Genomic DNA, 20,347 nt, shown 5'->3' on the forward strand with positions numbered 1-20,347 from the left:
ATTTCTACCATGTTGGCTCAAATTCATCTGGCCTCAGCTAAATCTCGGCGTCAAAACTTTGGAGTGCGCAAGGATCGTGTGTTCCTTCAGACTTTCTGGTTTTACAGGTTTTACCAGGCTACTTCAATGCCACCACCGCAGATAATATAGAACGTGGTCAAGCAGCCACCACGCAGTAATTATTAATGCATGAAAACACTTTCCCGCTATGGAAATGTTCTGTGATATTCCCTCTTATTAAGTTTTTCCATTTCCACGCTCTGCCCTGGCCAGGAGGTAAGGACAGAGCAAGCTCTGTTTTCCCCTCGAACACTACAAAGACGGATTCATTCCCTGAAACGTGATGCTCTCAAATTTAACCGACAAAAACAGTTTCAATGTGCCATGTGAAGGACCAGACATGTAATTGAGCCTTTAAACTTAATATTATATCCTTAATTGATAGCTTTCCTATAGGAATTGAAGAATTTGAAACTTTTTTTGTTTTGTTTTGTTGTGTGTATTGGAATTAGAACAAGTTGTTAATCTGTAGGCCTAGGCACTGTACCGGATTTCTTTTCAGGGGCCAAGACAACAACCAATGGCACACGTGTTTGTGGTGTTGCTGTTGTTGGTATGCCTCGGATTTTCAGCTGGCCGCTTAATTACTTCTTGTGCAGAACTCTTACTCAATACAGGAGCTCTGTGGGTTATTTTCCCTTCCATAGTTTCCCTTTTCATCACCACACTGAAGGAGTTTTCCCTGTGCCAATCTGTATAGCAGGGCAGATGACGTTTAACAGTATTAAACTGGCTGTTAAGAAGAGGGAGCCCTTCTTTTCTCAATTTTCATTTTCAATATTGCACTCTATTGCACTACATACAATATATCACATAAGTGAGTACACCCCTCACATTTTTGCAGATTTGTGAGTATATCTTTTCATAGGAGAGCATTAAAATTTCACTTTGACACAATGATTAGTGACCTTTTAACAACATATATAACCGCTTAAATTTCTTGTTCACTCAGAAAAAAACAAAATACAGCCATTAATGTTTGAACCTTGGCCACAAAAGTGAGTACTACACCCCAGATTAAAATCCAGAACAGAAGGGGCCGTGTTGGCTCGAATCATCTCGAAATGAAAAGGGATTAAAAGGGAGGTCATCGGTGTGCGTTTCAACTTTTCTTTACATTGAACTTTTACATTTTGAGTCTGCACTTGGCTTGAATAGATTGGAATGCAATTTGAATGCAATCCTATGGAGAGCGTCATGATCTGCTTCAGTAGTCACAGTGCATGTTGACATGCATGTTTCTTTTAGGTGTATTTCAGATTATCAATGTTGACAGCATTCATGCAAACCCAAACCATGTCAGTCCCACTACAATGCTTGACTATTGAGAGGATCAACTTTATTGGTAAAACTCACTTGTTTACCACCATGCATGATTGACACCATCTAAAGCAAACTTGTTTATCTCTGTCTGTTCATCTCTCTTGAGACCAAGATGAACAAATTTGCCAAAATTACTCACTTATGTGATATACTGTACAAATGCTTTGGCAGAGGGAGCTGAGCTCCAGACTTGACCGCTGCCCAATTTTAACACTAGGTGTAAGTGATGGCTGTCTTAAGAGATAGCGCTCTTGCATTAAAGGAGAAAAGGAAAGGAGTCGCACACAAGTGCTGGTGGAAATCAGGGAAGGGAAAAACAATAAAAAAAGATGAAAATAAAATAATAAAAGCCCAAGACAGAATGGGATAAGTTACTACATCTCAGTACTCAAGTCTAGTGTTCCCCAACCTTTTCTGTCATGCATACCCCCCTAAGCCTTGTTTTTGTTATAGAAGGAGTACCCCCTCACTCATGCTCAACATCTCGTCCTCTATCCTAATGTGATTATGTTCCATACGTTTGTTATTATCAACTCCGCCCCCGTTGAGAAACACTAATCTAGCCCATCATCAGTGTTCCTCCGCCATTCTGTCTTTGACATCTCTTCATATTGCCAACATGTTATGAAGCTTTTCGAGTTTAGAATTTGAGCTAGTCCCGTGACTGTCTTGTTTTCAGAACACCTGTCTGCATGGCCTGGCCGAGGAAGACGACATCCTGGACCCGGCGTTCCAGCAGCGCCTGGACGACGCGCGGGCCCTGCTGCGCCAGGAGATCCAGCGCGAGCTGAAGATCAAGGAGGCGGCGGAGAGGCTGCGGCGCGCCGTGACCAACCGCAAGAGCGCCGCCGACGTGGACGGGCAGCTGCGGGCCTCCAGCCGCAAGCTGGAGCAGCTGCACTGGGAGCTGCAGGAGCTCAACGCCCGGGCCGTGGTCGTCACCGACAAGGAGAACGCCAGCACCAGTAAGAGACGAGCCGCCTGGGGGACAGGGTTGCGGGTCGGGATGGTGGTGTACAGACAAAGTTTGGGCAGGGGGCATGGTGGCATCCAGAACTGAGTTTAGAGGAGTCCTCATGTGTAAGGGCATGGAGAAGACCAGCTGCATCAGTAAGGGACAGGGTACGGGGAGGCTGGGTGTGGGGCCCAGAATATTGTTCAGAGGGTTTATCAATGTCCTCAATATTCATATTGTAGATATATTGTCATATTGTGTATTCATCATATGTAGTGTAGAGAAAACTCAATCACCAGTAAGGACTAGGAACAGGTTCGCATACAATTCAGAGTTCAGGCAGGGGTGAAGGTAGTGCCCAGAACTGAGTTTAGATGATTCATCATGTGTAGGGGCAAGGAGAACGGCAACAATAGTAGGAGCCTGACCAGCGACAAGAGGGGACAGAGTTTAGACATTGATGTCCAGAACTGAGTTTAGAGGACTAATCGTGTGTGTGCGTGCACGTGCGTGTGTGTGAGCACGTGTGTGTGCGGCACGCGTGTGTGTGTTAAAGAAAACTCCAGCCGTTAGATCGTGGTAACAGGAAGGACACTGGCATCCAGACAGAGGTGTAAAAAAAAAAACAGTTCAGGAGTAAAAAAAAAACACAAAGAAAAACCCTCTCTTTCCATGTCGCACAGCTGAGCTTGCCTCCTTGAGTAACTGGTCTACCTGTCTGTCAGCGTTTAGGACATAGTTTAGAGGATTTATCATCTGGTTTGGTCAAGAAAAGCCATTACAGACAAGAGCCTGGGGACAGTGCTTTCCATAACCGAGTTTAGAGGAGTAAGTGGAGGAGGTGTCAAATCAAGTCTGGTTTATTTTTCAGTTTCTTCACATGCACATGTCATACAAGGGCATTGAAATTACATTTCTTTCTATCCAATGCCAAGACGCATAGGACTGACTGACATTAGCAGACACACATTAAAGGGTAGGACAGGACCAGTAACGGTGTACAAGTAGTAGGTAATAATAAAGTGATTAAGTGATAAATAACAACTGGACATTTAACATATAGAAGGAAGAAGGTATGTGTATTTGTGTGATGAGGGTCATGAAGGTTCAAGGGTTTTGAATCCAGGGCAATGTTGCTGCTAATACCACAGCAGCTAAGTGTGGACCTTTAATTTCACAATGAGGCGAGAGCTTAGTGAATGTAAACTCATTAATCGTGGACTCTGTTCAGAGAGTAGAGAAAACAGATACACAAGAAGGCATTGTTTTCTATGTGAAAGTTTGCTTTATTGCCCATTTCTTTAAGCTTATATGTAGTACTATATGTGGTGGTGGGACTTTTGAGTCATTTCAATTCAATTCAGTTGAGAATTTCAATTCCTTTGCATAACTAATAAATATAAAGAAACTGACTGAAAGAATCACTAAAAAGAAAACATTTTGTCTGAAATTGAGGAATTGAACACTATGATCTTGATGTCTTTATGTTGACTGCATTTCATTTCGTGATCATCAACTATGAATGAAGAGGAATGGAGAGGGTCGTTGGGGTATTATTTAGTCAGGCTGGCATTTCATGGCTGTTGTTTTGCCAATCCAGTAGAAACAAGGCTGCACATTTGAAATCCATGTTTTAACCCTTTGTTGTATTGTCTTCCGTCCGATATTGGTTTTTTTTATATCGGTATATAATATTTTACCGATTAAAATATTGGTTAATTTAATGAAAATGTATGACGGAACAGTCACCTTCCAGATCTCAATTTTTTGAATAGTCCATATCCTGGGTGTGATTGGTCTTTGAGAATTGTATGAGCCCTAGATAATAGTCTCTTTGTATAGATGGCTTCCACGGCTGGCAGAGGTTGACGAATACAACGCTCAGCAGAGTGCACTATTCTTTGTAGTTCTTGTATGTTCACGCACTGTGGCATTTCCGTACCAGGTGATGATGGACCCTGTTAAGATGCTCTTCACCGCTGAGGAGTAGATTATATCAATATATTATATTAAATATGAAAATGTGAACATATCGGGTATCGGCCCTGAAAAGCAGGTAATTATCGGTTATTCAGTATCAGTTGAAATGTTTCATATCGTGCATCACTAGATTTAATCATACTGGAGCGTGAACTTCAGACTTTATACTATCCCTTGATGTGGGATATGCACAATTTGTTTCCATTTTAACTGTAAATGGTCTTACTGAAGCTGCAACCTTGCGGTTTGTGAACTCACAGACCAAAAGCTTGCAGCTTCAGTATAGCTATTTTGACAGACCTGAATTGTGCAGATTTTTTTTTCATGTTTGTTAAGAAGTATCTTCTACTAAATTTTGCACCTTCTCAACCGCTGTGTGGCCAGTGACCCTTCGCTACTTTACTAACTGTCCTGTGGCAGGTGATGTGTCGTCCCCGGACCCGTGTCACTGGGCAGAGATCACGTCCCCCATGGCCGGACGCGTCCACGCCCTGCAGAAGCAGCTGACCATCGAGACCAAAGTCAAGCAGGGGGCTGAGAACATGATCCAGACCTACCACAGCAGCTCCCACAAGGTAAGGCTAACACACACTCTCACACACACACACACACACACACACACACACACACACACACACACACACACACACACAGTTCACGTGTATCCCATTTCATATACGGTCACATGGACTTGGTGCTATTCTCTCTCTCTCTCTCTCTCTCTCTCTCTCTCTCTCTCTCTCTCTCTCTCATGCCCACACACACCTTCTCTCCCCTGTCACAAAGTGAAGAAAGCACACCGTATTTATTTAGTTGTATACTGGCACATGCTCTCGAATCTGCTGCTCAAATCTCCAATTTTTATCTTACCGGTACTTGTATATATTTTTTCTTTCCATTTTTAACCTTCAAAGTAAAGTCTGTCCGACATGTCACCCATGTGGAACACATGGCACTTTTCCTTATTTGTTGTAAAAGTAATTGAATTATATCATTAGAGAGTCGCGTTCGGAGCACTTTCACTTTTGGTCGGGAGCCAAGAGAGAGCAGAGCAGCAACCCACCCCCCCTCCCCTGGGTGGCTCCACCTGCCTGCCTTCACGGTGAAGGAGGAGGAGAGGAGGACGTTTATCACATCACATCACAACATCCCCCGCTCCGCTCTCCTCCGCTACGCCCCTCCCCCCCCGCCACCACATCTTACCATCCATTCCACCGACCCCTACTACGAGCTCCTACTAGGACACGGTCACCCCTCTCAGAATTGATGATGAGGGGGTTTTATTTCTCCCTCTCTCCATCTCTCCATCTCTCGCTCTCTCTCTCTCTCTCTCTCTCTCTCTCTCTCTCTCTCTCTCTCTCTCTCTCTCTCTCTCTCTCTCTCTCTCTCTCTCTCTCACGCTGCTATAAAGGAAGTAGACAACAACATATTTAATTCCCCTGGTGGCTCTTTGTGGGCTGTGCTGCTGTTTGCTGCTCATTTCATGGTCCACATGAACCACAGGGATGGGAGAGGAGAGGAGAGGAGACAGCTCCTGGTTTTCAATAAGGGGAGAAATCCATCAGGCTGTGGGAGTGAGAGGAGAGTGGAACAGAGAAGACAGGAGAGAAAAGTATAGGAAAGGATGAAAAAATTGGAAAGAAGGAGAGGAAAAGAAGGATGAGAGGAGAGGAAAGGAAGGATGCGAGGAGAGGAAAGGAAGAATGTGAAGAGAGGAGAGAAGGAAAAGAGATGATGGGAAGGATACAAAGAGTGGAGAGGAGGTGTGTGTGCGTGCTACTGCTGCTTTTACTGCTGCTGTTGATGCAGGCATCTGCCGTTGGCGCCTCTGAACACAGTGTTCTGGCAGCAGGAGTGATTAATACCGGCAGCGTTGGCCAGCCCAGTCCAGGCAGCTAGACGGTGGGACTCCCTTACACTCACACTCACACTCACTCACTCACAGACAGGCACACCTACGCACACGCACACACATTCACATTCACAGGCGCCCACTGCTGTGCTGTGTTGCTGCTCCTGTCCTGGTGGTTCTGATTCGGTCTCGGTTCCTCTCCTGTCCCGGACCTGGCGACAGCAGCACCGGACCATGTGACCTGCACAGCAGCCAATGTGGCGATGGGGAGGTTCGGGGCAGCCGAGCTGAGAGATGGAGAAAGAGAGAGAGAGACATGGAGTAACAATAATAAAAGAGAGGGAGAGAGAGAGAGAGAGAGAGAGAGAGAGAGAGAGAGAGAGAGAGGAGAGAGAGAGAGCGAGCAGAGAGAGAGAGAGCAGAGAGAGAGAGAGAGAGAGAGAGAGAGAGAGAATAACAGCAGAGAGAGAGAGGAGGGGAGATGAGAGAGGGATAGAGGGTGGTGAAGGTGGAGGGGAGATGAGAGAGGGATAGAGAGTGAGAGAGAGAGAGAGAGAGAGAAGAGAGAAAGAGAGAGAGAGAGAGAGAGAGAGAGAGAGAGAGAGAGAGAGAGAGAGAGAGAGAGAGAGAGAGAGAGCAGGAGGAACAATAACAGCAGAGAGAAAGAGAGGGAGGTAGGGATGAGGGAGAGGGCGAGAGAGAGAGAGAGAGCGGGAGATAGAGAATGAGAGAACAGCAGCAGCAGCATCTGTGGCAGCAGCACTACTGGCAGGGAGGTACCATAACTCCTGTGGAAGAGTAAACAGAAGAGAGGGGGCAGAGCAAGACTTGACTGCTTGACTGACTGACTGACTGACTGACTGGGTGGGAGAGGAGAGGAGAGGAGAGGAGAGCGAGTGAAAGACACAGAGGAATGAAGGAAGGAGGAGTGTGAAGTGAAGAAGACAAAGCTTGAGGGGTTTGCGAGACTCATAAAGGGACTAACAACAATAGGATGACCTGCTGCCGCTGCCCACTGGTGGTCTACTGCAACACTCTGGAGACGGCCACCAGTCGACTGTTTGGGACGGGCGGAAGGGGGACGGAGAGTTTGACGACGAGAGAAGTGTGCGAGTGAACGTGTGCATGCGTGCAGGATTCACTGTGTGCGTTTACGTGTATGGGGAGGTGCAGTAGCAGAGGTGGCGACTACTAAGGAAGGACACTTCGGAGGACACAAGAACAGCAACAACAACGGCAACAATGAAGGAGCCACTCTTCACCGCCACACACAGAGAATGCTGCGGAGGGGACTGAAAAGGGCCACAAAAGAATGACACATGACCCCCCTTCCCCTGCGCATAGAGAGCCAGGACAGCCGTGAATGTCAGTCTCTCTCTCTCTCTCTCTCTCTCTCTCTCTCTCTCTCTCTCTCTCTCTCTCTCTCTCTCTCTCTCTCTCTCTCTCTCTCTCTCTCTCTCTCTCTCTCTCTCTCCACCTGACTTTCTTCTGACTTTGCTCTTACTGAACTATTGATTTCACCTGAACGTCTGCATGTCTGGGATATGTAATGTAGTTGTTGTGCCGTGCGTGAGTGTTGTTTTTTTCCCCCTGTTGAAACCAAACTGGAATATCGGGTAACACACCCCTGAACAGTAGCGAGAGATGTCTTTTGATGTGGCTTTCACTGTTGACTTTCCACCTGCCACTTTTTTTTTGCTGAAGTACTAAGTTCTTGAGAGCAAGGTCTCATTTGCCTCGTGAGTCATTAATCCAAGAGCTAAGGAGACTTGGCAGGGCGCGGTACGGTGCGGTGTGATGTGATGTGGTATGTTGTTGTGGTTTTGAGACGTTATGCTGTTCTTGACAGACGACTCTGTAGGAAGTAATTATTATCGTGGAGATTTCGGTGTGCTTCCTCGTATCAGCTGTTGTCTGGTCTGACCTGTTGGTGGCAGTGGCACAGGTTGCTTTCTCTTGTTGTTGGTGACGTCCCAGGACAGTCTGATCATTAGGTGTTGTCTGTATAGTACTCTGTGTGCCTAGTCTGATGTGTACTACTCTGTGTATCTAGTTTGAGAGTATCGCTATTCCGTTATTTTCGTTTGTCCTCCTGGCCACTGACTGTACTCTGTACATATCCATTACGGTTCCCAATGTTGAAGTACTTGATTAAGGACTGACAGGAGCATGACAGCTCTTGATTTATCTGAGTCAGCTGTCATCAGTTTCCTCAGCAAAAGAACACGACATGTCAATGATGATATGCCGTTTCTTGGGCTATCAGGAACAAGACGAGGGGCTGACGGTGAGGCATGCAATGCTTTCATTATTACAACAAGATAACTACATTTGCATGTTAGTTGTTGAGCTGTTCAAGGGTAGCTGAAGACCGCAGTTGCAATCCTGTTGTAGGAGACACTCAGCTGTGCTTAGTTAGCAGGGCTGGCTGTGTTGTCTCGACGGCAGCCAGGCTTCCCTTGTTTTCCTCGAGACGTGCGGCGCTGCTTTTCCTGAAGGCAGGGATGCATGCCGCTGGAGTCGGGACGATCAGTATCTCCCAGCCGCTACAGCTCGGGCTGCGCTGACAGGCAGCGGGGTGATGTGACACCACCACCACCACCACCACCTCCATCACTACCCACCCCCCTCCTGTCCCCCACCACTCTTCCACTCCTCGTGTTTACATACTACATACCCTCCTCTCCTCTCTCTCTCTCCTCTCCTCCTTTCGCCTCCAGGGCTGCAAGATGCTGCTGGAGTTTTCATCTTCCACCCTGACTAGGTTGAACGAGGCAGGCACTCTGTTGGCACCCACTATCTTTAATTTAACTTGGCCAGCTTTGTCACCTGTCAAACATGTTCCTGGAAATCCGCCCATCTCTCCCCTCATGTTTACCTCTGGCGTCCCTCCTCTCCTCTCGTCCCCCTTTTTTCTCTCTCTCTCTATCTCCCTCTTTCTTTCTCTCTATTTCTCTCTATCTCCCTCTCTCTCTCTCTCTCTCTCCCTCCCTCTCCTCTCGTCCTCCAGGACCGCAAGATGCTGTCCACGGCACAGCAGATGCTGCAGGACAGCCGCACCAAGATCGAGCTGCTCCGCATGCAGATCATCAAAGTCACGCAGGCGCGAGAGGGGGAGCGGGAGGCGGCCGACCCCGAAGGTGAGAGGGCGGGAAGAGGAAGGGGGAGAGGGAGAGGGAGAGGGAGGTGGTGGGGGGTGGTGAGTGTTACTGTACTAGCGGAGGTACCGTAGGTAACCTGAGCCTGTCACCTTCTCAGTGCAACTGACTGTCCTCCTGCTCGGACTCTCTGTGTGTATATCTGGCTGTCTGTCACTGTCTCTCTCCATCTCTCTTTTTCTCTCTCTCACACACACACACACACACTATTTTCCCTAGCTCAATATTTCATGTCACTATCTCTGTGCAAATGCCTCTGTCCTCTCTGTGGCTCCCTTTCTCTCTAGCTCTTTGATATCTCTCGCTTCGTCCCAAGCACACACATGCGCTCTCTCTCTCACTGTGTCTCTCTCTCTGGGTTTTTTTTTCAGTCTATTTGTACTTTCTCTCTCTTAATCTCTCTTTTTGTTATGCTCCCTCACTTTAACTCTCACTCACTCCCTGGCTCTCTGTGGGCACACCTCACAAAAGCATTTTTTAGTCGTTATCTCAAGAGTTCAGTGGCCCTTTTGAAGTAGCTCCACTGTTTGCGCTACCTCACAAAACTTTATCAGATAATTGGAGGGATCCGTTTCTGGTTTCGGGTTTTATTTTCTGGGATCTGTTTGTTTTAGCCCCTTTTTATTGGTGCTGTGAGTCGGGAGCCTGTGCTGGCAACAGACGACACTGTTTGCTGTGTCACTGAGAAGCAAGTTAATGACCTTCAGTGTGTTGCTTCTTTTACCCATACCAGCAGCAGGAGGAGGATAGGGGACGGTACTGGTCATTTCCTTGTGTAGTGAGCTTTTGCTTGCAAAGCAGTAAACCGTGACAGCCAGAGCTTTCAGTCCCAGCTTCTGAAAGGTCTTGTCATGCATTCCTTCTGGTTGTGCAGATGGATACCAGACAGCTGGTTGGACTAAGGGCGAAATTACCTTAGGGGTGGTATTTCAGAAGGCAGAGTTAAGCTAGGTTCACACTCGTCCTTGGCAGACCGCGACTGTACAGAAACCAGCCACCACGCCCCCCTTTACAGAGCTGGACGGACACCTTGCAGAGTTGAACGTATGGTTCTCCCAGCCTGAAATGTCCATCGTCGGCCGGTACGGTAGCGGACAGTGCGAGATCCTGATTGGTCAGCGGTGTCCCAGAATCAGATATCATTTGTGTCCTTGAATTCCCGGCGGGGAAAAAAACGCCACGCCCTCTATTGTCCAGGGACTGCTGACTTGAACCCAGATCTAGTATGAACACCTCCTCCGCTCTCATAGTACGGTTCCGGTTATGTCAACTTCAGTGCAGGAGAAGTGTAAACCTAGCTTTACTGTAGTCTCTTACCTGGGTTGTGTTATCTCAGAGCATGTTCAGGTAGTAACTCTAGTAATACCAGAGGCCCATGGCTTTGTTTTGACAGAAGAGACTTACAGGTTTGTCCCACAACAGAGGAGGGTCATTATTCCTTACCACGGGCCACATTGGGTTTACTATGTTGACCGGGGGGCCAGATGTCATGGGCAACTTGCCCGCGCCAATAACAAGAAATGAAGTATGCTGACTATTACATTCCTTCACATTGTAATGACATTCATGAAGATGGATACAGTAGCTTATGTACTTGGTTAATCTCAAGCCCACTACACTCTTTTGTTGGGTCTACAGCTAATTAAAGAATGATGAGAGTATCACCTTTGTTTGTTTTTTACATTTGTCTTTCTTGTTAAGGCTCTGTTGGCCACATGCAATGGTTCGGGCTGCATGTGGCCTCCAGGCCTGTTTTTGCCCACCTCTGTTCTATTAGGAGGTTTGCTATACCCTTGGAGTTAACTTGGCTGGGTTAGTCACTAATCTTCCATTTTGCTATATCCATTTGTCCTGAGGTTTGCATTTTAAGATCAGTTGTTGCAGAAAATAGTTCCATTCAATTCAAGGATAAAGTATGTGGCATTGGCAGCATTGTTTATGTGACAGTTGATATCAATCAAATGTTGCTTTTATAGCATAATTCTTACAACAGGCAGCTGAAAGTGCTGAACAGCCCTTCAGCGAGGAATAACAAGAGACAACATTTGTTGCAGCCCAGTAGCGCCAGAAATGGGAAGTCAGTTGGGGGTGCTGCTGAAAGCTGTTGTTAGTGTCCCCCGGGGAACGACGGGGGTGAGGGGAAAAACTTCCTGTTTGTGTTAGGTGGGGCCCTTTCCATTATCCCAACTCCCGTCCTCCCTCGTGCTTGTGGCCTTGTGATGAGGTTGCCGGACGTCATTGACGACAGAGATTTTTAGTTCAATATTTCGCAGAACCACAATTCAAAGGTCATTTCCCATTTGCACTCGGGATGTTGAATCAGGACATGTTCCCCAAAAGCTGTAGTGGCTAGGCTGACATCGGGGAAATGTTTTATTGCGGGGGTGTCCGCGAAGTGTGAGGCCAGAAGCACAGGTGGAGTACGGGAGTCAGGATAATGTAATATACCCGTGGAGTTTGACATGCCTTTTACCTCCTGAAGCCAGGATTGGCATTTGTGGTTGCAGGCAGCTCATGTTTATTCTGTATTACATGCGTTGGACACCTCCCACCTTCACTGGGTCCCCTGAAGAGATGATTCTTTTTGTACAGTATTGCTTTAGAATGAATTGTATAACTAGAAGTTATTCAGCTTTGGCGCGGATCCCTTGAAGGCACAACCACTATACAGTTTTTGGGGAATACATATCATCTTTCTAATGAAAATGCTCAATGCATCCTTTTCAGTGAAGCCAGCTACATGGCGATACTGACTAGCTCCACCCAATTTTACTATCAAATGTGGAAACAATGGCTGTGTCTCAAATGCCGCACTTGTGCACTTCGGGCACTGTTTTTCAGTGCCTAGGGCGCTCACGCTGAAAATTTCAGTTGAGCCAGTGCACTGAAAGTGCCAGGATGATCCCCTAACAATGGCGGAAAAATGCAGTGCTTGAATGATGGACACTGCACGCACTAAACGGCGGCCATGTTGGCAATGACACGGAGGAAATGTGGCATTCAGTTCAGTAGAAGAGTTTGGTCAACAGTCTCCTAATTCTATAAGTAATGTTGATGGGACAGCAACCTTTTCATGCCAACCAAAGTATTGTATGTGTGGTTGTTGTCCTTTGGGGTGAAGGACATGGAAATACAAGCACCAGACGCTGTGCATTGTAAACAGTAGCCAACTCATATTTTGGCGAGCTAATGCCATGCTCAGCCGTCACTTCCAGCGAGGACACAGTGCATAGTGCTCAAATATCTCTACGACACTATGCACTAAAGACCTCAGTGCACTGTATGCACTGTGCACTGACTGTCAGTGCACTGACAAAAGTGCGTCATTTGAGACATAGCCAATGACTTTGTTTTCTGGTTAACACCCTCCCTCTTTGTAATTTTTGTTGTAGCCCCCTGTCTATTAAGCATATTTTAACTTGCTCTGTACTGAAAATGAAAAGGCAGCAGTTTTTTAAGAAAGATACTGTTTTTGACTTTTAATAAGGTCCCACCTTTAAAGGTTTTGAACTTTTTAGAATGTATCGATGTTAAAAAACGTATTTAAGCTCTTTATTTATATGGTTGTTAGTTTTGTAAATGTGATATGATGTTTTTTCTATCTGTATTGACCATGATGTAGCCATAGCTGCTGAAATGGCAATAAATGTAAACAATCAATCAATCTGGTTAACACCAGACTATCTCACAAGTGAGAGAGTCTGGAGGCTCCCTTTGTAATTTCTCGTAGGAAATGTATCGTGTACAATTACCCATGGCAGTTTATTTGGCGTCACAAATGTATCATTTGGCATATATGTAGCCCATAGCCAATCGTGTCAGTTGTATCTATTCAAACAAACTGCAGTCATCGCCTTTCCACCTCTCCCCGTTCTCTGATTAGCTCCCTAGCTCAGACTCCCTCGCTATAGGGCAGCTGCCATGCTGTCTTTCAGATCGGAACGATTGTGCAAAGCAGCATGGGATGTCCCAGGCTAACTGACTTCAGTGTATATGTGTGTTAACGTTACGTATTAACGTTATTGACTCCTTGCCGCCCTCACAGCGGACACCATCAGTCCCCTGGAGCTGAGGGTGGAGGAGCTGAGACACCACCTGAAGATCGAGGCCGCCGTGTCGGAAGGAGCCAAGAACGTCGTCAAGCAGCTCGGTGGGCGCAAGGTGCAGGATCGACGGGCACTGGCTGAGGTGGGCACAGTGAACTGGCATCATACGCAATCAGGTTTATTTTTTAATGAAGATCAGTATCAAACAACACAGAAACACACAGAAGAGTTTCGAGTGCTGTGGGAGTTGGACTGTAGATCACAGGGTTGCATATTCGAATCCCACCCTTCCACTTCCTACTTCACTCCATGGCTGAGGTGCCCTGGCTTGAGCATGGCACCTAACCCCACATTGCACAAGGGAATGTAACCAATACCCTGCTAATAACTAAGTTGCACGCTTTGGATAAAAGCATCAGCAGTGTAATGTAATGTAATGCTTTGGAGACTGCAAATAATGACTCAGGTGCTCATATGCTCGGAGTGAAGTCGAGATCCACACTAGAAAGGAAATGGCATACGGTAAGGTATAGCAAAACAGATTTAAATCATGCCTATGCGTTCTGGCGATATTGCTGCCGCCAGTGTGATGATATGACTGGAAAGCATAGGCCTACATGCTTCAAAACTTATGCTAAATTAAAAGCTGTTTTTGTTTAGTCAAATCTCAGAGCGTTCGAAATATCTTCACCATCTGGTGATGCACTACGTCATGATTGAAAACCAAAGCATAGTTTTATACCTACAGCATTAATGTGGATGTGTATGGATGTGATGTATTTTAACTGTTTATCTTTTTATTCGCCATTGTAACAAGTGCAACGAAATTGAGCATTCCTTGTTAATTGAAGCAATATTCTACTCTATATTCTATGAAATCAATCTGGTGTACATTGTTACTGTATGTTCTGACCGCTATTTATTGATCTGCTATATAGTCATCCAAAATTAATGTAGTCCATCCCATGTTGACTCCTATAGAGTTCATGTGTATGTCAGCATTTCCAGTACACTAACCATGTAAAAAGTGCTGACTCGTGAAGACACAATGGTACTGAGATGATCGATTAGGTAGCAGTGTGCGTGTTAACTAAATAAATAATGTGTATACTGTATACCGACATATTGGCCATATTTCAGAGCTGTGCATTGTAGTGTATTTTTTTTTATGAACGCAACAGCCAAAATGTTTCTCTGCAATTCTTTTTTTATTTCTTACATAGCAGCAGAAAATCAAAGAAAAGCCACAAACGGTGTATGACCAGACATGAATAACAGGGAAGAAAATCTGGTGCCACACAGATGTCTGTTTTAGTTATTTATTCCTTATTTTCAGCGCATTCAGTCCAGTACTCTGATGACGCTTTTTCAAAACATTAGTCTAATGCGGTGAAAATAAAGAAGCAATAACTAAAATATACATCCGTGTGGCACCAGATTTTGTTTCCTTTCTTAAATATAATGAGGGCTCCAAATAAACTTGTTTTCATCACCAGCCAAAATGGCTAGTAGATGTTCATCTTACACACACACTTACTTATGGGTCAATGTGGCTAGTAAGATTATTTTTCTCTACCAGCCAATCCATTTGGCTGGTTGTCTGGTGTTAATTCAGTGCCCTGAATATAATGTCCATTATCTGTTCCCCCAGGCCCAGGCACGTCTGCAGGAGTCATCTCAGAAGCTGGACCTGCTGCGTCTCTCTCTGGAGCGGCGCCTGTCGGAGCTGCCGCAGGACCACGGCAAGCGGCCGGCCATCAAGGAGGACCTGACCCTGGGCGCCTCCCCCTCCCTGGGCCTCCAGAAGGAGCGGCTCCACTCCACAGTCTCCTGCTCCTCCACCACCTCCTCCACTTCCACCACATCCTCCACTTCCTCCACCACCTCCTCCTCCAACATCTTCAAGCCTGCCTCCCTCACAGGTAGTACCAGCCTGAAGTCCAAAAGGGTTTAGTCCAGAGGTTCTCAACCTTTTCTGAAGAAATGCCCCACTGACCTCATCATAAGCATGCGAATACCACCTTAAGCTCATCATAAGCATGCCAACGCCCCCAACCAACAACATGAAGTTAAAGATTATAACAGCACCACCTAATAATCATCATTTTCTGTATATTATTATTTATTATGCGTTACGATTATTATACAGCTTTCTAGAATGATGTTAGAGTCAGAAATGGAGGATGTTGGGAAGGCCCATACAAAGTGAATGGAAGCTGAGTGCCCTCTCCCCCCGTTGAGTAACAATACTGTAGTTTAGTGTAGGCAATTGGACTCTGGGAGTTTGACGACATTCTGTTCCTCGTTCAAGGAACTTCGTAACTTTAAGTTCCCGGAGGAAGCCCAGCTGCTTAGAACTTAACACTTTTGGATGGCACCAGCTGGATAAAAGAGCATTTTTACAGACACTTACATGAACTCTTCGCATTAGAATGGGTAGAAAATGTGTGCAATACCTGCTGCAATCCCACGGCCAAATTCAAGTCCCATCTCCTAGTTAGGTTCTCGTTCTCTTTCCTGGTAGGAGTGCTACTCTGGTGAGCAAATTGCTTTAGATAGCGTGGGCTTGATAAATAAATTGCTATGCAAAACGGCTGCTGCTCAGCACAGGTTTTCATCCAAGGCTACTGATTGTCTTGCATTGAATAGTTTCTGCTCCTATTGTGTCGGTAGTGTGTGACTCACATACGATAATTCATCCACTTTTCTTCTCCCCGGCTTTCAGAAAGCGAAACAATGAATGTGCAACCACTTCAGTGTTATTTGATGCAGCACAGCACAGCACTGACTGTGGTATTACCTAATATATTTATTTATTTATTTTTCTAAACCTTATCTTCTTCCTGAAGTTATTCCGGGCCATGGGGACTCTCCAGCAGGCATCACTTTGACAGAGCATTGTATGCATGGATCCTGGCATGGCCGTGTTGAGACGCAAGGGCATTGTTTCACACGGGGTCATTCTCTTGGGAGCTTGTGGCGGGGGGGAGGATTGTTTTGTTTATGTTGTATTGTGTGTGTGTGTGCACGAGTGAATGAGTGAGTGAGTGAGTGTGTACATTTGTACATGTGTGTACACACGTGTGCCTACGTTTGTACATTTGTGTACATAATGGGGCTGCCTACATGTGTATTTGTGTCTCTGTGTTGGTTCGGTGACTGTGTGTATTGGATGTTGGTGTAGGGCGTTTAGAGGTGAGGCTGATGGGCTGTCAGGAGCTGCTGGAGACGGTGCCTGGCCGCTGCCGGGTCTCCAGCCTGACGCAGGCGGTGCCCAGCCCCTCGGAGGCCAAGTCCCTCAAGATCCGCGCCGGCCTGTCGGGCCGCAGCACCAACGGAAGGACGCTCAAGAACGACGAACTCTCCTGTGAGTTGGCATGTAGGAAATGCCATCCATACAACTGATGTTGATGCGATGGATGCCATATTTATAGGAAGTACAAGTAATTGTGGATATTTATAGGAAGTACAAGTAATTGTATTGTGCATGAAAAGTCATTCTGTATACTGTTTGCAGGTGGATGTTTCAAATCCAGACTTCAGTTGCCCTGAAAAGATGTATTGTTTCCTTGTGTGCAGTGCGTTGTTCAACTTCTTATTGATAAGCTGTGTGTGTGTGTTTATTTGTGATTGCACTCTTGCTCTGCAGTGGAGATCAGTGCGATGGTGAAGGTGGACAACCGCTTGGTGGGCCGCACACACTGGAGACCCATCAGCAAGGAGTGCTGGGACCAGAGCTTCAGCATCGAGCTGGAACGGGTAAGCGGGTGTCCGTCCATACGTCTGTTTCTCTATCTGTCTGTCTGTCTGTCTGTCTTTCCGTCTCTCTGACTGTGTCCCCTAAATGTGTTCGCCACCCTGTTCCACCCCGTCCATCTCATTCCAAGTCCTGGGCCACTCCACTCCGCTCCAGCGTTGTAATCCCCGTGGCTAATCCCTCAGCACCCCCTCCCCCCCCCTGTAATCTGGTTCTAGCCCAGAAAGCCCAACAAGGAGGGCCTGATTCTGGTCCAAGTCCTGCTTCATACTCTAGTGTCTCTCTCTCTCTCTCTCTCTCTCTCTCTCTCTCTCTCTCTCTCTCTCTCTCTCTCTCTCTCTCTCTCTCTCTCTCTCTCTCTCTCTCTCTCTCTCTAGCTATTTGAAGCCTGTTCCCTCTCAGCATGGTGGCAGTGAACTGCGCTGGGCTGTCAGTGTAAAATTAGAAGTTGTTTTGCTGTGGGATCTTTAGTGATGCTCTTGCTCTGCAAGGCGTTGGGACATCAAAGGAAATCAGATTTATGCCTCCCACTAAAATAGACTTTCAGAGTCAGACTTGAGAATTTTATAGTGTGGGAGTCGGTGTGTGAATTTCTGCGTATGCGTGGTGTGGGTTCCCATGAGAATTTTAAATCAAATACGGGAGTGATTTGCTTGCACATTGTCTTATCATCTGTTTATAGTATTGTGCTTTGTTTGCATGAGAATGTGTCATCAACAAAGCACATGGATCGGATTGTTGTATTTGAGTTGAAATGTGACTCATAGACGTTGTGTCTGATGTCTGTTGAGCGTAATCTTCCCAGAATCCTACTTGTGCATGCATCTGTTTTTATGACGTGCCTGATAGGAGAAATCTGATGATGGCTTTTTGAACAGATGTTGTGTTCAGAAAGTATTAAGACATAAATGAGTATCAGTCACATCCTGCTCATGCAGAATGACCAAAATGTATTCAAAACATTACATAGATTAACGACTCAAATGATTGCCGTAGAAAAGCCCCGATGGTGCCATGTTCTTGTTTTGTAAATGCGTCTGCTACATGCAACTGCTGAGTCGTCATGTTGTCAATGTAAAGTAAACAAATGATTTTCACCCTCGGCACCATTCTCGTCTCCAAGACACTCCCTGCCACGACTGAAACACTCTGTTAACACACAATGTTTCTTCTTTACTGCGATAATATGTGAGCAAGAATTGGCAGTCGCGGTGGTTTCCAGAGCTACTGTCTGATTCAGGGTTCCCACGGTCGTGGGAAAAACCTGGAAAAGTCATTATCCAAGCCAATGGAATACCCTAAATACATTGAATGTCTTGGAAAAGCCATATAATTAGGTTTGTCCTCAAGACCATAGTGGGGATTATCTTTAATTTTGATGCAGAATTCATTTGTTTGCCTTCACCATACCCTTTGTGATCATTCCCTGTGCCTACACTGTACTTTTTGTTTTAACCACATGCGGTGCTATTTACACATCCACAATCAATGACCGTATACAATAAAACTGTATAGACTGTATACAATAATTTATACAGTATATATAGTCATTATCTAGAACAGGGGTGCTCAACTAGAAACTGAAAAGGTCCACTCGCCAAATTTCGTATGTTTCCAGGGTCCAAAAAAGTCGCTACGGACCGATGCAGAAAATGGCCTCACTCGCTGGCCGCACTGGCCTCTTGCTCACTCACGGAGTTGTCATAGTGATGATACTTTTATTTGTCATAAGACTGGCTTTGCAGAAATACAGATCGCATGGCAGCGAAATCTCATGTATAATTTATACATATTAAATACAGATGGATTTTGTCTTGGTCCGGATGACATTGCGTTTGGGTCCGCATCCGGACCTGGGTCCGCCAGTTGAGTATCCCTGAACTAGAATGTCATGTTTGGTGACAAAAATGTGATATGATATTATGATTTGATAAATCAAATGCACAAATGATGCTTGATAAGTTAGTAATAGAATTAGTTATAGAAATGTCATTCTAATTCTTTGGGCACCCCTGCTGGTTGCTGGTATTGTGTTTGTGCTGGTTCATTGGCTGGTGTAGCGACTGAGATGAGGGGGGTAATGTGTGGTGTCTGGTGTGCAGGCCTGTGTAATGTACAGGGCTTTAAATGGCCGTCTGTCTGTCTCTGTCTGTCTGTCTGTCTGTGTAGTTCATTTGTGCAATGAACAAAGCTGACATGGCAGTTACAGAGTAGAGCAGCTTTATTAATCCCGGCAGGGAAATTAACATGCTCTGCAGCATGTAATGCAGTGCACAGATCCAACAAATCACTTGTTAATGTAACATGCATTAGTATACATAATTGTTACATATATTTTCCCTTGCGTACACATTGCCCATTGAACAAATCCGGCTTGTCCCTCATTAACACACACATTGCATACATGCATTCACATCGGGACCAACATTTATCAAATAAGAACAAAAGGAGAGTGCTGCGTTGGGTCAATTGTTTGAAGAAAAATCAGGTGCTCTTCAGAAAGTACATGAGAACCGCAGTACTTGGTTTGTGACTTATCCCCAAAATGTGAAGGCCCAAACAATAGGCTCCTTGTTGAAGGTGGTAAGTCTTAAAGATCCGAGGCACACTAATTTTAGTGAAAAAAGTTTAAAATCCTTTATTCTAAGGGATAATGCCTAGGTGTTTCGACTGCAAACCGGTCTTCATAGGGCAAAAATGAGGTGTGTTTTAACCCATTGTGTCCTGGAGACACATATACGCTGCATTCAGGTTCTTGAGATTTGAGCTGTTTTGTTAAAAATGTGGGTAAGTTAGAGCTGAATGAACACATTCTAAGGCAACACAAGGGTCCTAGCTTTTAAATGTAACTCATTTCATGTTTGTATGTGCTTCGGAGGCTGAGATATTTAGGATTTAATAGGCAGAGGACACCCTTTCCCAAAAAGGGCTTAGGACAAAATGGGTTAAATGTCTCATGTTCCCTGTGTCCTCTCTGTCTGTGCGTAGTCTCGTGAGCTGGAGATTGCGGTGTACTGGCGTGACTGGCGAGCGCTGTGTGCTGTCAAGTTCCTGCGGCTAGAGGACTTCCTGGATAACCAGAGGCACGGCATGTGTCTCTACCTGGAGCCCCAGGGGACGCTCTTCGCTGAGGTGAGCAGGACGAGACTGGGGCAGGACTTTTACACAACATTACATTGCATTACATTACATTACACTCAGCATATTTCCACAAAT

The 20,347-nt window shown here is 45.7% G+C and overlaps 1 protein-coding gene across 1 annotated transcript in view; it reads left to right on the forward strand.

Annotated features, from left to right (window-relative positions):
• Window positions 1-20,347, forward strand: part of pkn3 (protein kinase N3) — a 38,602-nt gene that overhangs the window by 812 nt on the left and 17,443 nt on the right. The window contains exons 2-9 of the mRNA XM_063210377.1: window positions 2,063-2,348; window positions 4,739-4,893; window positions 9,181-9,310; window positions 13,374-13,516; window positions 15,026-15,296; window positions 16,559-16,741; window positions 17,024-17,133; window positions 20,120-20,263. Coding sequence (XP_063066447.1) covers window positions 2,063-2,348; window positions 4,739-4,893; window positions 9,181-9,310; window positions 13,374-13,516; window positions 15,026-15,296; window positions 16,559-16,741; window positions 17,024-17,133; window positions 20,120-20,263 — 1,422 coding nt within the window. The remainder of the gene's footprint in view (window positions 1-2,062; window positions 2,349-4,738; window positions 4,894-9,180; window positions 9,311-13,373; window positions 13,517-15,025; window positions 15,297-16,558; window positions 16,742-17,023; window positions 17,134-20,119; window positions 20,264-20,347) is intronic.

This window comes from Engraulis encrasicolus, chromosome 11 (assembly GCF_034702125.1).
Source record: "Engraulis encrasicolus isolate BLACKSEA-1 chromosome 11, IST_EnEncr_1.0, whole genome shotgun sequence".
Classification (NCBI taxonomy): domain Eukaryota; kingdom Metazoa; phylum Chordata; class Actinopteri; order Clupeiformes; family Engraulidae; genus Engraulis; species Engraulis encrasicolus.